This window comes from Panulirus ornatus, chromosome 4 (assembly GCF_036320965.1).
Source record: "Panulirus ornatus isolate Po-2019 chromosome 4, ASM3632096v1, whole genome shotgun sequence".
In the NCBI taxonomy this organism is placed as follows: Eukaryota; Metazoa; Arthropoda; class Malacostraca; order Decapoda; family Palinuridae; genus Panulirus; species Panulirus ornatus.
Genome location: NC_092227.1, coordinates 18,225,075 through 18,240,516, shown reverse-complemented (window position 1 = coordinate 18,240,516; position 15,442 = coordinate 18,225,075). Strand labels below are relative to the sequence as shown.

Sequence of the window (15,442 nt, the reverse complement as noted above, 5' to 3'; positions counted from 1 at the left end):
CAGTAACAGGCTTAATTCTTAAACGTTACACAGAGGGAGGCCAAGTGCTTGCATAGTGGGTAACCTTTACAACCACCTAGAACTACAAAGTATTGAGCATCATTTTGGCTGCATCCCTGATTGCTTATCACCCTCAGGTCTGAGGTTGAGTGACTCTCCCACTCATTCATTGTTTCTGGGTTTCATTATACACCAAGTCCTCTTTTTATGCAGGATCACTATATATGATTTTGCTATTACGCAAAGAACCTACTTCTATAAATCTCTCTTTTTGTGCAGTCAAAATTTGCTACTTTGCAAGTGTGTGTGTGTGTGTGTGTGTTTGTGTGTTGTAGAAAGTGTGCCCAAACTTCAGTAGGGGTTGGCAGGCAGAGTAAGTGTAAGTTCCCACCAGCAGGTCAGTCTCACAGTTACCACCATTATTTGTGGATCTGTGCTACTTGTGTCATTAGGTTTTACCTGCTTGTGTGATTTTCCTTCAGCCCATCATGCCTGTGTTTGTTAGGTTAGGTGCTGTAGTCCACTCTACTCCACTTGGAAATCCAATTATGGAGAGATAAAAAAATTGCTCTCACTATACATAAAATACTTTCTAATTGAGATAGAAATACCATTCAGATAAAGAAATTGCTCTCACTATACATAAAATACATTCTAATTGAGATAGAAATACCATCCAAACATCCAGCAACATCTACTCAAGAACCAGCACTTTAATGGAAAAGAAATGAATGCTGATTACAGCCTGCATGAATCTACAGTCCATAACTTGTAGAGTGCAGAGAAAATTCAAAGTGCTGTGGTCCACTCTACTCCACTTCGAAATCCAATTATGAAGAGATAAAGATTTTGCTCTCACTGTACATGAAATACAATCTAATTGAGATAGAAATACCATTTTTGTACCATGATGGTCATGAAATTTATCTAGACTTTTTGTAATGATCGTTTATAGATAATGTAGATTTCCGTATGGAATCAAATGTGAATAGTAATACTTTTTTCAAGGCAAAACATTATAAGTTCTACATAGTTTATAGTAAGGCCCAGTCCTCTATTCTTAACGCTACCTCCCTAACATGGGAAATGGCAAATAGTTTGAAAGAAAAGAAAGAAAAGAACTATTAATTTATATTGTCAATAAATTTAATGAAAATTTAAGCATAGATAGATGTATGAGGATTGCAGAAGCAAATCCACCCGCTTGCATCGTACGTCTTGAGGGCTCATTCAGTACTCACTGCTAGTGCCAAAAATGTTTCTAATCTCACAAGAAATAATGCATACCATATGAGGATTCTCCAACATCCAGAATATAACTTCTTTATATAGAACTATGATCATTGGCCTCTATTTTTGATCTTTGTCGGCAATGCATATGATTTTTCATGGAACTAAGAGTTGAGTTGTTTTAGGATGGCTGTAGATCATTGTTCATTGTTCTTATATTCAATGGTATGTAAAGAGTTTTCACAGAGTAACATAAAGTGCATAAAATAAATTTAAGAATTGTGGTTTGGAGGTTACTAATTATGCATACTCTATTGTCATGGCTGTGGCTACCCTCTTATGGGAGTTCCTGTCGGGAACAGGCATCAGAGATATAGATAGATAGATAGACTGTATAAACACAGACACACTAGCTATATTCACAAGGCTTCAATGTTCTGGTTGAGCTGAAACAAAGTTGGACAGATGTGCCAGCCATATAAGAGGTTTAGCTTTTTGCAGTGCAAATGACATGCATGAAAGCCATTGATGCAAAATAGAACCATCATTAAACATACATAAGCTTATTCATGCATATGTCTGTGTATGTAAACCCCAGGAGAGTGAATGATATATATGATCATTTGTAAAAATCTGATTTGAATGCAAAGGTGAGTAATGTGGCAGTTGAGGGAATAATTGGTATACATGGGGTGTTCAGTGTTGTAAATGGAAATGGTTTAAAAAGCGAGATATACATAAGTATACGTATGTAAGTAGGAGAGATGGCCAGAGAGCGTTATTGGATTACGTGTTAATTGACAGGCACGCGAAAGAGAGACTTTTGGATGTTAATGTGCTGAGAGGTGCAACTGGAGGTATGTCTGATCCTTATCTTGTGGAGGCTAAGGTGAAGATTTGTATGGGTTTTCAGAAAAGAAGAGTGAATGTTGGGGTGAAGAGGGTGGTGAGAGTAAGTGAGCTTGGGAAGGAGACTTGTGTGAGGAAGTACCAGGAGAGACTGAGTACAGAATGGAAAAAGGTGAGAACAATGGAAGTAAGGGGAGTGGGGGAGGAATGGGATGTATTTAGGGAATCAGTGATGGATTGCGCAAAAGGTGCTTGTGGCATGAGAAGAGTGGGAGGTGGGTTGATTAGAAAGTGTAGTGAGTGGTGGGATGAAGAAGTAAGATTATTAGTGAAAGAGAAGAGAGAGGCATTTGGACGATTTTTGCAGGGAAAAAATGCAATTGAGTGGGAGATGTATAAAAGAAAGAGACAGGAGGTCAAGAGAAAGGTGCAAGAGGTGAAAAAGAGGGCAAATGAGAGTTGGGGTGAAAGAGTATCATTAAATTTTAGGGAGAATAAAAAGATGTTTCGGAAGGAGGTAAATAAAGTGCGTAAGACAAGGGAGCAAATGGGAACTTCAGTGAAGGGCGCAAATGGGGAGGTGATAACAAGTAGTGGTGATGTGAGAAGGAGATGGAGTGAGTATTTTGAAGGTTTGTTGAATGTATTTGATGATAGAGTGGCAGATATAGGGTGTTTTGGTCGAGGTGGTGTGCAAAGTGAGAGGGTTAGGGAAAATGATTTGGTAAACAGAGAAGAGGTAGTAAAAACTTTGTGGAAGATGAAAGCCGGCAAGGCAGCAGGTTTGGATGGTATTGCAGTGGAATTTATTAAAAAAGGGGGTGACTGTATTGTTGACTGGTTGGTAAGGTTATTTAATGTATGTATGACTCATGGTGAGGTGCCTGAGGATTGGTGGAATGCGTGCATAGTGCAATTGTACAAAGGCAAAGGGGATAAGAGTGAGTGCTCAAATTACAGAGGTATAAGTTTGTTGAGTATTCCTGGTAAATTATATGGGAGGGTATTGATTGAGAGGGTGAAGGCATGTACAGAGCATCAGATTGGGGAAGAGCAGTGTGGTTTCACAAGTGGTAGAGGATGTGTGGATCAGGTGTTTGCTTTGAAGAATGTATGTGAGAAATACTTAGAAAAGCAAATGGATTTGTATGTAGCATTTATGGATCTGGAGAAGGCATATGATAGAGTTGATAGAGATGCTCTGTGGAAGGTATTAAGAATATATGGTGTGGGAGGCAAGTTGTTATAAGCAGTGAAAAGTTTTTATCGAGGATGTAAGGCATGTGTACGTGTAGGAAGAGAGGAAAGTGATTGGTTCTCAGTGAATGTAGGTTTGCGGCAGGGGTGTGCGATGTCTCCATGGTTGTTTAATTTGTTTATGGATGGGGTTGCTAGGGAGGTGAATGCAAGAGTTTTGGAAAGAGGGGCAAGTATGCTGTCTGTTGTGGATGAGAGAGCTTGGGAAGTGAGTCAGTTGTTGTTCGCTGATGATACAGCGCTGGTGGCTGATTCATGTGAGAAACTGCAGAAGCTGGTGACTGAGTTTGGTAAAGTGTGTGAAAGAAGAAAGTTAAGAGTAAATGTGAATAAGAGCAAGGTTATTAGGTACAGTAGGGTTGAGGGTCAAGTCAATTGGGAGGTAAGTTTGAATGGAGAAAAACTGGAGGAAGTAAAGTGTTTTAGATATCTGGGAGTGGATCTGGCAGCGGATGGAACCATGGAAGCGGAAGTGAATCATAGGGTGGGGGAGGGGGCGAAAATCCTGGGAGCCTTGAAGAATGTGTGGAAGTCGAGAACATTATCTCGGAAAGCAAAAATGGGTATGTTTGAAGGAATAGTGGTTCCAACAATGTTGTATGGTTGCGAGGCGTGGGCTATGGATAGAGATGTGCACAGGAGGGTGGATGTGCTGGAAATGAGATGTTTGAGGACAATGTGTGGTGTGAGGTGGTTTGATCGAGTAAGTAATGTAAGGGTAAGAGAGGTGTGAAAATAAAAAGAGTGTGGTTGAGAGAGCAGAAGAGGGTGTTTTGAAATGGTTTGGGCATATGGAGAGAATGAGTGAGGAAAGATTGACCAAGAGGATATATGTGTCGGAGGTGGAGGGAACAAGGAGAAGTGGGAGACCAAATTGGAGGTGGAAAGATTGAGTGAAAAAGATTTTGTGTGATCGGGGCCTGAGCATGCAGGAGGGTGAAAGGCGTGCAAGGAATAGAGTGAATTGGATCGATGTGGTATACCGGGATTGACGTGCTGTCAATGGATTGAATCAGGGCATGTGAAGCGTTTGGGGTAAACCATGGAAAGTTGTGTGGGGCCTGGATGTGGAAAGGGAGCTGTGGTTTCGGGCATTATTGCATGACAACTAGAGACTGAGTGTGAACGAATGGGGCCTTTGTTGTCTTTTCCTAGTGCTACCTTGCACACATGAGGGGGGAAGGGGATGGTATTCCATGTGTGGCGAGGTGGCGATGGGAATGAATAAAGGCAGACAGTGTGAATTGTGTGCATGGGTGTATATGTATGTGTCTGTGTGTGTATATATATGTGTACATTGAGATGTATAGGTATGTATATTTGTGTGTGTGGACGTTTATGTATATACATTGTGTATGGGGGTGGGTTGGGCCATTTCTTTCGTCTGTTTCCTTGCGCTACCTCGCAAACGCGGGAGACAGCGACAAAGCAAAATGAAAAATAATATTGTAAAAATCTTAAAAGTTTAGACAACTTGTGGCAGTCTGCTGAGCAGAGAGCAGAAAAAGTCTGTTCTTCTCATTTATCGATATAAAAAACAGCCAATTTCATCTTCGCACATGAAGTTTATAGGCTTTATGAATTCTAAACATTGTAATCTAAGTTTAGTGGAGTGAAGCCACATTAAGAGAAACATAGGATCTTATTCCATATTTTGCCTGTTACAGGACCAGAGCACTAAAATAGACATAACTATGAAAAGTTTTTTTAGGTGTTCCATAGATATCAGTTTATTGGTTTTCCAAGAATCTGGATGCAGTAGACTAGTGGAACAAAAGAATAATGGGGGTCACTTAACCCTGGGTTCTTCTATCTGTCTGGAATGACTATCATCACCCAGATCATAGGTCAAGGTGGATCTCTATAGGACTTCCATTCTTCACCAGTTAGTTGGATAACAAATGGAGGCTCTGCAGAAGAGGAAAAATTATTTAATGTCTCATAAAACAAAAAGATTGAGAAGGAATAAGTGAAACATTTCTTTTTTCTATGAAAGAAAACAAGTTAAAAGCAGAGGCCCCCATGGAACCCAGGAGTCTGATAGGAAAAGAGAGAACCAGTTACCCAATACCTCTTTCCCGGCTGGTAGCAGGTTAAAGCACAGCTGACCAATATTGCCAAGAAATGCCTTGTTCTGATCAGATTCATGTGATTAAAGTCTTTTCCAATTGCCGTCAAATAGGTAAACCAAGGTTTTCCATATGACTCTTAGATGATCAACACAGATATCAAGGATACATAACTTAAAGATTCATGAAACTCTTAGATTTCCATGTAGATCCTATAAGGTGGCAGTTTTCTCCCATACTTTTTCAGCTAATCCTAGCCCTGTCGGTCTTCATCAGCATGATAAAGACTGAAGTCTTACCCTTAAAGGCTCATCACTGGATATATTGGTACAACTGACAGCTTCCTAGTTATAGAACTCCCAGTAAAATGATACCAGTCACAATGTGCCAAAACCTAAGCTTTGCTATAAAACCTGAGGTCTTTTTTGGTAAATCGTAAGAAATCCTGGCTAATCCTATGCCAACACTATATTTGACTGGGGATTCAGTAGGATACAGTAGAGCCTTCATCTGAAGAGTCCCTTAAGATTATTGAGATTCATCAGGTAGAGAGCTGCCTTAAGAAGGCAAATAAAATGAATCACAAGGAAGCTCAGTTCTGGAGGGTACTTTTGTCTCGAGCAAGGACAAAGCAGGAATACTCAGACCTGTATTTAACAAATTGTTTTGTGTAGTTAGAAATAAACAAGGTTCTTTCTCTTCCAACTACAGGAGAAATGTCTGTAGGGAAGAGAAAGCTTTCATCTCTAGGCCATGCTACCTGTAAAGATACCTTCATCCCTTATTAAAGTTTGAACATATTCTTTAGAAAAATGGGATTACCTCTCATCCAATGTAAACCAATGGGAAAACAAATAAATTCAGCTAACAAATAGATGTGCAAGAACTACTTATACTAAGAATCTTTGAAAACTGTACTGTAGGGAAAGGATTACAAATTACCATCATTATTGACATCATGCTGGCAATCCAGTCTTCAACAACATTCTTTCAAGGGATTTGCAACAATTGTTTGGATACCCCATCTCTGGTCATCCCAATAGAAAGAAGTCTCTTATGGGAAAAAGGTATTTCAGAGGATCCTCTCCTTGAGAGTGTCTCCCAAAGTTGACCTATTCCCAGCAAGAATGAACACATTACTTTCAAAGTGAATGTCCCTAATAGATATATTTCTTACACATGACAGAAATGCCTTCACTGTGAAATGACAACAATAGGAAAAGATTTACTTCTCTCCTGGTGAGATCTGTTTGAGAGTACATTAGGAACTTGGTCACTTTTGAGGTTCAGTGACCCTGGTAGCCCCTTTATAAGCCTGTCTTGGTTCCCAGTTCTATCCAAAATTATCCCTCAACCAATCTCATTCTGTTTTTCCCTTCTCAGCTTTGTGTTAATGATGGCAGAGCTAAAGGCAGAATTTTGATTATTATGATTACAAAAATTTCTAAGGGGTTGCACTGCCAAGAATGTAGCATTAACTGATATAAGAGATACAGAGCCACACCAATCTCCGTCTGTGAGAATCCGTGATACAGGAGGGTAGCTTCAGCATCACACCCATGAGGTAACCTTTCCATAAGGCACTGGTTTTAAAGGCCTCTGGAGTTCAGGAGTCACATGCCAAAAGAAATCTGTTCCAGCCATGATCGACATGTAATTTTTTGAGGTATGCAGGTGAACACTTCAGGCACTTCTACATCAATATCAATTACATAGAATGCAAGTAAAAAGGAATACCTCCCTCCTCCATGGGTTATTGATCTCATTTACTTTGCTCAAGTCTTATCCATTCTGAGAGAAATAAACTTTGAAGAATGACAAACATTTGTCTCCACAAGATTCATGCAAACAGTCCTCCAGGTTTACACCAACCCTACTTACCCCTCTTCTTTTTCATTTACTTCTGTATTTTTATGGGTGGAAGTGAATTCAGTATGGTCCCTCCAGTAATATGAGCACCTATGGACCATAGTTATAAGGAGGAGTCTTGTGGGCTCGGGATGCTTACTGCAGTGGTCTGTCACATGGTTAAGTCCCTCAGGGATGGGTGGGAGCATTCTCACTGTGCCAATGGGACTATCTCACAGAGAGCTATATGCTCTTCAAATACTCAACATTCTGTTGTTTTTCTGAGATCATGAAATAGGTTTGAGGTACCAACACCTGATAGCATACCTGAAATAGATTATTAAAAAGAATCTGAATTCACAGAATGGAACACATGCAAGGTAATGAAAAGGGAATGATAATAAGATACGGTACAAGAATATGGAGAGTTGTCTGTCATTGTTATGAGCCTGTGTCATGTATTTGCAATATCTTTTTCTTTTGCTCTAACCAGTTCTGGAGAAAAGAAGAGGGAGTTAAAGCACATGATAAAGTGAATGATAAGATATAATGTGCATAGAAGATTATTGGCTGTTGTTCACGGCATTTGTAATGGTATGGTGCATATTTGAGAGTAAGGTGTGGTGTGAATGATTGGTTTGAAATAGATTTGGGGTTGCATCGATAAGGCTATTCAATGATTGTATGGCTGGGGCAAAAGATGAGATGAGAGCAAAGTGATGTGGTTGTGGTGCGATACTTGACACAGAGATAGAGAATGGAAGTTGCCACACTGCTGTGTTGTTATGTTGTCTGCTAAATAAAAAAAAGATAACAGGAAAGAATTGTAGGAATTTTCATTGATTTTTGTAGGAAAAGGATGCTGAAGGTGAATGCACATGAAATCAAGCCAATAGGTTTTGAAAGGAATAGTAAATCAAAGTATAACATCACTTTCCACAGTTAAGAACTGGGAATTATGGATGAATTTAAGTATCTGGAAAGAAAATTTAGTTAGGCTAGTAGCAGGAAAGCTGAAGTTGAAAGAAGAAAAATCTATTTTATAATACACAAACTGCAGTGGATTTCTGAAAGTATCTATGCTACTACACAAATAGTTTCTCATTATGTCTTTAAGATATTTCTTGATATTCAACATTAAAACAATATTTCTAAAATCATTGAACATTTTAGGAAATTGGATTTTGGCACTTGGCTTTATTTCTGACAATTTCCATATGTCAGGCACTACCTCTTGATCTAATGAATCTGGAAATAGTTGCCAAAGTATGGGTGCCAGTTGTTCAGCACAACACTTTCGTCCCTTGGCTGGTACACCATCTGGTTCTGTGGCCTTTCCAGGCCTAATACATTTCAGGGCCTGCACTACATGTTCTATGATATCATGATTCTTTCATCATTTCTTTCACAAATAACTGACATAACATTACTGCACTCTCTGTTGAAATCATTTCTTTCAAATCTTGCAAAAAATTAATTTATATCATTCACATGTGTATCAATGTTTTTTGACTCAGGCATGTTCATTTTTTATTATAACCACATAATGTTTTCAATCCTCTCCACACTTCTTTCACACAATGTGTTCTAAATAACCTCTTAACCTTTTCCTTTTAAATTCTTTATGAATCCAATATTTTATATTTAATTGTTTTTGTGTTAATTTTGACTGAGCACGATTTCCATTTTGTATGATTCTACATTTTTCATTGAACATATTTTTCAGCTCTTTATTTACCTAAGGCTTGTTGTTGGGATAGAAAGTTATTTCTTTACTTAGCACTGTCCTATCAAAACAAAAATGAAAATAAGAATTAAAGATATCCAAGTTTGTATTATGATTTGCTGCATCTCACAGAACTAGCCAGTCAGTGCACTCAAAGCATTCCTGCAGTTGTAGGCTACTCTCAGCATCCCATTTTCTAATTGTTACCCCTTAATATTTTTTCTCTTTTTAACACTTGTATATAGGTTGGTGCACAAAACAGCATACTGTGATCTTCATTTCCGAGAGGGGACCTTTTCAAGATATCATAGCTGTTTTTAACATTGTAATAATCTTATCGAGGGTATTATTTTCCCTGGTAGTGCATTTTACTGTTTGCTTATATGTTGGAACTCTGTCTTGAAAGATACAGTGGTTAAAATCAACTAAAATTATCTTTACACTCTCCGGGCATTCATTTTTATATTTCGTCACACAGTTTTCCAACAGTCTTATTGCTTCCGATTCATCCGCATCTGGGGGATGTACACAGTGAAAAAGATAACCTTGCCAAATTCCCAGGGAAGGTAAAAGGGCTGACTTGACATCACTCAGAGTTTAATGTCTTTATCACAGTAGCTTTCTTTGACTGTTATCCGTTTATGTTACTTGTCATTTATATAAGCAACGAAGCAGGTGGAGATCATAGATCCTTTGCACCATTTCTATGTATTTTTTATAGTGAAGAAGACTATCTCTGCCTATACAGTGCACAGATAGATTCAGGAAATTGTTTGTACCTGAAAGTATTCAACTGTTTAATCATCTAAAGATGCTGAAACACCTCTGTGATGTAGCTTGTGAGTGTCATTGATGATTCTTTATGTGATAATCTATATGGTACTTTTGTGATATTTTATGATTTCTATTTTATAATTCTTATACTTTTTAACCTTGAATTGAGCTCTTAGCCATAAAGAATTTCATTTTGTATCATGTATGCAATTTGACATTAAAGACATTATCTTATTTAAAACTACGGTGAATAAGAAAAATTAAGTAGTGTTTTAAGGAGCTTGATGGAGGAGTTCTTGTCCAAATGCTGATATATGGGTATCAAACACATGTAAAAAAGGAGAGTTTTTAAGTCCTCCAATTTCTTTATTTAGGATTTCAGCCATTCCTTATGGTGTACCTTTGCAGTAATGAGGACTTTAGCTCAATGAGAGGATGTTGTAGTCTCATGACAGGAATATAGAGTGTTGGAGAGTACTATAAAATCTGTAGAATTTGAAGAGCATTTGGTGGAACAGAGAAAGATAGTAGTAGATGAGAGACAAATATCAAACCTGATGACATCATAGTTTGCAAATTCAAGTTGTATAAAGATTAGGGCAAGCATAGTGGTGTTGCAATAAGCACAAACCCTTCCTCTGAAATGAATTCAAAGCCACACATAGGTACATGTGCAAAAAGAGCTAAAGGAAATGGTATCAGACGGGTGGATATCTCAGGAAAGGATGATATTAGGATGGGTACTAACTAGATGGTGTTGGATTAATGGGAGATTGGTAGAAATATTATGAATGTCTATGAAATTTATCAAAAGGGAGTTAGATTTATTAGAAAGGTAAGAGTTTTAGTAGGAGCTGCTTCCTGAGCCCTCCTCCTCATTTCTAGGACACTCATACAGTCAACATGTTTAGATTTTTTGTTTTTCAACTGGAAAATGGAATGAATTATGAAAAATATATAGATGAAGATCAGTGAAGTAGAGGAAAAAGCGAGGCTATTCTACCACAGTAATTCTGAATTCCATAGTGAAAAATATTGTGTTAGAACTATTCTTAGTCCTTGGTAAAATGATGAGACTGTACAGAGAAGCAATAGAGACATATTATGATGCATTCCCATTATTGTATTCACGCAATCCTTACATCATTGTGTGAAAATGCTCTCCCTTTTCTTTCACCAGGGTGACTGCAACAAGAAAATTGATGAATATGAACGTGAACTGAGTGATTGTCGCCTTCTAATAAGCCAGCATGAGGCCCGAATGAAAACATTACAAGAGTCAATGAATGAAGTAGAGGTCCGCAAAAGACAACTTGAGGAACAGGTAAGTGCAGAGAACATAGTTAGTACCATAAGATCATGAATATCATTACAACAGCATTTGACATTTGGAAAAGTATGACCTTTGATTGCTGTGTGCATTATAACATTTCATGCATTTTTGATAGTTTTTTCACAGTCATTGAGTAAATTTTTTTGTAAATACTCACAAACAACTAATTATTAAGCCCACCCTGCCTTACAGCTACTTCAGCTAGGCCAGACATGGTCATTACTTGTGTGCCACTGGCTGCCATTAGTATAACTAAGCCGTTCAATACCAAAAATTCACTTTCTCATTCTTTGTTGTGCTTTAGAAGGGTTGTAGGAGAGATTTGACCCTCAGAATCATAATACTAGATGCATTACATGAGTTTACATGAAAGACAGACAGCAGGAGGCCTGATTGGCCCTCTATTGGGTTGTCGGTTAAAAAAGAATAATGACAAGAAAATTAATTTTTCTCAGCAGTTTTTTAAGCCAATGCCAACTCCCCGCTGCTGCACATAATCCTCCTAGTGTCCCAGTTACTGCTGTTTATAATTTTTTTCTGGTGTTTTTCTGACAGTATACTTGAATTTATGAAATATTTGTCTAAATGACTTATGAAGGCATTTATAATCTTGGCATTCATTGTCTGATGGTAACTTATTCCAGTGCTCAGCACAACTTTAGGAAAAGAAGCTTTTTCCCATGCCCATATTACATCTTTTAGCCTTGAGTTTTATTCCTTTTGTTCCAGTAACCGTATTTTCTTGTATTTTGAAAAGATGTTCATGATTTACCTTATTGGACTTACTCAGAATTTTGGACACTTTTATCAAGTTGCCACGAAGTCAACGTTTTTTAAGGGAGAAGCAATCCAATTGTTTAGACCTCCCTTCGTATGCCAGATTTCTAAGGGATGGAGTCAATTTTGTCGTGCATCTTTGTACTTGCTCTGATTTTTTCTCATCTTTTTTATACTTTGGGAACCAAAATTGGACTGCATATTTAAGGTGTGGTCTTGCCAAAGAATTATAAAGAGTGAGAATTGTTTCTGTTGTCTTCTAATTTATGTTCCTGGTTATGAAACCTAACATTTGGTTGCTCTTTTTACTTGCTGCTTGACACTGTTTATTGTATTTCAGATTGTTGGTAATGACAATTCCAAGGTCCTTTTCTTCATTTGCTTTAGTTAGAGAGTTTATGAACAGTTTGTAGTTGTCACATATGTTCTTGTCTTCAAAGTGCATAACTTTACAGTTGTCTCCATATAAACTTCATTTGCCTTGTGTCTGACCACTTTGCTAGTGCTGTAAGATCTCTTTGAATCATTTCGCAGTCCCACCTGTTTACAGCTCTACCTCCTAGTTTAGTATTGTTAGCAGATTTGGAGATCCTAGATATGAGAATTAGTTCTAGGTCATTAATGTATATTATGAAAAGAACTGGGCCAGGGACCATTTTCTGTGGCACACCACTCGTCTAGCCAATCTGAGGCTTTGCTGTTTAATACTACACGCTGCTTTCTTCCAGTAAGCCAGTCTCTGTTCCATGTACAGAGTTCTTCACCGATTCTCTGTGCTTTGAGTTTATTTAAAAGTCTCTTGTGAGGCACTTTACTGAAAGCCTTTTAGAAATCTAGATATACTACATCAGATGGTAATTTCTCGTCTCATTTCTGATAAAGAACATTAGAAATTTCAGCAAATTCGTCAGGCAGGATATTCTATTGCAGAAACCATGTTGGTTGTCTGATATAATTTTGTGTTCTAGAAGCATGACAATTTTATCATATTATTTTTTTCCATCATTTTACCTAACAGTGACATAAGCCTAATTGGGTTGTAGTTCAAGGCACACTTTTTGTCTCCTTCTTGATATGTAGGAATAACATTTGCTAGTTTTCTGCCGGTTGGCACCTGGCCATCTGATAGAGATTTGTTTGATATTTTTGTTATGGGGTATATCAGTTGTCTCCTGACCTGCTTTAGAAATCATGGAGCCAAGTTATCTGAGCCTTTGGATTTGTTAGGACTTAATTGGTCAAGGTATTTAAGTACTTCAGAGCCCTTAATTTCTCTAACCTTACCTCTTCTTCATCAGATCCTTAAAACATTTTCATGGGTTGCAGTATTCAAGATGTTTCTTTCTTCAACAGTAGATGAGTGGAAACTGAAGACCATCTAATTAAAGTATAGGAAAATGATTAATCGCACACCGTTGCTGGTTCATCACTGTTTGAAGTGTGATATGAAAGTTCCTGGAATATTGGACTGGTTCTGATTTGAAAGTTCAAGAGTCAAATAAACAGCATAGGTCCAGGTCAGCTTCTGCAGATTAGGGTGTTTCTTTATTAATAGAATTAGGGGCAGTAAGTGTTGGCATCACAAGAATGGTCATTTACTCGCCCGAGTTTAAGGGACTAAAGTGATTGGAGGAATGAAATGATCTAATTTACATAGATTAGGAAATAGGATGGACAAGTGTCCTGTTAACAGAATATTCTATTCTAATTTTTGTTTAGCACTCTTTAGTTTCATGAAATTTGAAGCATTATTTTTGGCCACTGAAAGAGCTAGGTTAGCCAAAGTTGGTTGCTTTTCCAGGATTCGAGCTTGGGCCCATTAGATTAGCGGGTCACATTACAGAGCACTGCACTGTATAGGCTCATAATCTACCATTCCCAAGATTAAAAATTTTCCGTTCTACCGAATGAGCTGTGTATGTGGTTTGAACTTTGCATGAGGAAATTTAACCTTAACTGATGTCATTTGTATTGAAAGTTATTGTTTGAAAATGATTCATTTTCAAACATAACAGGTTTTAGACTGAGATTAGAGTGACTTCACTTTACTGTTGATTAGATTACTTGTGTAAAACCAAAACAGGCTCATACAATTCTTAACTAAAAGCTTTCATCATCACTCTCTTGTCGTCAGTTATTAACAAGTAGCATCACTGAAAAATTTGTCATTATAAGTGTTGCTCAGTTTATATTTTAGATTGTGTATTGCAAAGTTCATTTCCTCTATTCATTTGATACTGTTATTTCAGTTACAGTTTATAATGAGGAACATTGTATATTAAAATCACTGTTATTTGAGCTCTAGTCAGTGCCTTTGTAAAGAAATTGGTGTGCATTTTGTAGATAGAGAAATTAGTTGTAACGCTTAACATCATCTCTTCTTATTTGTAAGACTTGCAGGTTCCATATGCATATTCAGAGATAAGATATCTTTTACAGGTTGACTCCCTGAGTGAGGAAGTGGCCCAGCTGAAGGCAGCTGAGGGCTTATCAGTATCAGAAGGTCTTTCCAAAGAGGCCCTTGAAAAGCAAATGGAGACACACCGAGAACTTCACCAGAAGCAAGTGGCTCAGCTTAGACTTGAGATTAATGCTAAGCAGGCCCTTGTTGATGACCTAAAAGAGTGAGTCTTCGATTTCTTGCATATTATCTGGTGTTCTATAGAGTTAAAGAGCAATCCACCATTATGTTACAATAATCATTATATGAGTTAGGGAAAGTTGGAAAATGGAGATACTGAACATTTTTACAGAGTGGATGAGAATAAAAAGGAAAAGCATGGTGTAATAAAGATTTACCAAAGAGTTGCTGAAGAAAGTTAAGATGCATATCAGTTGATGTTGCCTTCATTTTACTGCACGTCATAGATGGAGACTGAAAGGACAGGAGTGAGGGGGATGTAAACTCCCATCCCTCTTCTTATATTTCAGTTTCTGAAAGACAGAACTGAAGAAGAAGCCAAGCAGGGAGTGCTCATCCTCCTCGAAAGCTTAGGCTGTGGTGTCTAAATGTGTGTGGATGTAACCAAGGTGAGAAGAGAGGAGAGATGGGTTGTGTGTATGAGGAAAGAAGCTGGATGTTCTAGCTCTAGTAAAACAAATCTTAAGGGTAAAAGGGAAGGATGATTTGGAAATGTTTTAGGATTAAAGTTATGGGTTGGTGAGAAGACAAGTGCTAAGGAAAGGGTAGGACTATTCCTGAGGCAGGAGTTGTGGAAGTGTGTTACAGTGTAAGGAAGTACATTCTAGATAGATGTCAATAATTATGAAAATGGATGGCAAGAGGTAGGTGATTATTGGTGCTATTAGGAGAAAGATCATAAAAGGCTGGTGCTTTGGAAGCAGCTAAGTGTGAATGTGTCAGCAGTTTTAATGCAAGAGACCAGGTAATAGTGAGGGCTGATTTAAATGCAATGGTGAGTGATGTGGCAGTTGAGGGTATAATTGGAACACATGGGGTATTCAGTGTTATGAATGGAAATAGTGAACAGCTTGTGTTGTGTGCTAAAATATGACTGATAATTGGGAATACCTTATGTGAAAAGCGGGACATACACAAGTACATAAATATATATGTTA

The 15,442-nt window shown here is 37.8% G+C and overlaps 1 protein-coding gene across 3 annotated transcripts in view; it reads left to right on the top strand.

Moving 5' to 3' along the window:
- Nucleotides 1–15,442, top strand: part of LOC139765906 (kinesin heavy chain-like) — a 909,514-nt gene that overhangs the window by 700,585 nt on the left and 193,487 nt on the right. For all 3 annotated transcript variants that reach the window (XM_071693874.1, XM_071693867.1, XM_071693860.1), the window contains exons 15-16: nt 10,934–11,077; nt 14,303–14,487. In XM_071693874.1, coding sequence (XP_071549975.1) covers nt 10,934–11,077; nt 14,303–14,487 — 329 coding nt within the window. The remainder of the gene's footprint in view (nt 1–10,933; nt 11,078–14,302; nt 14,488–15,442) is intronic.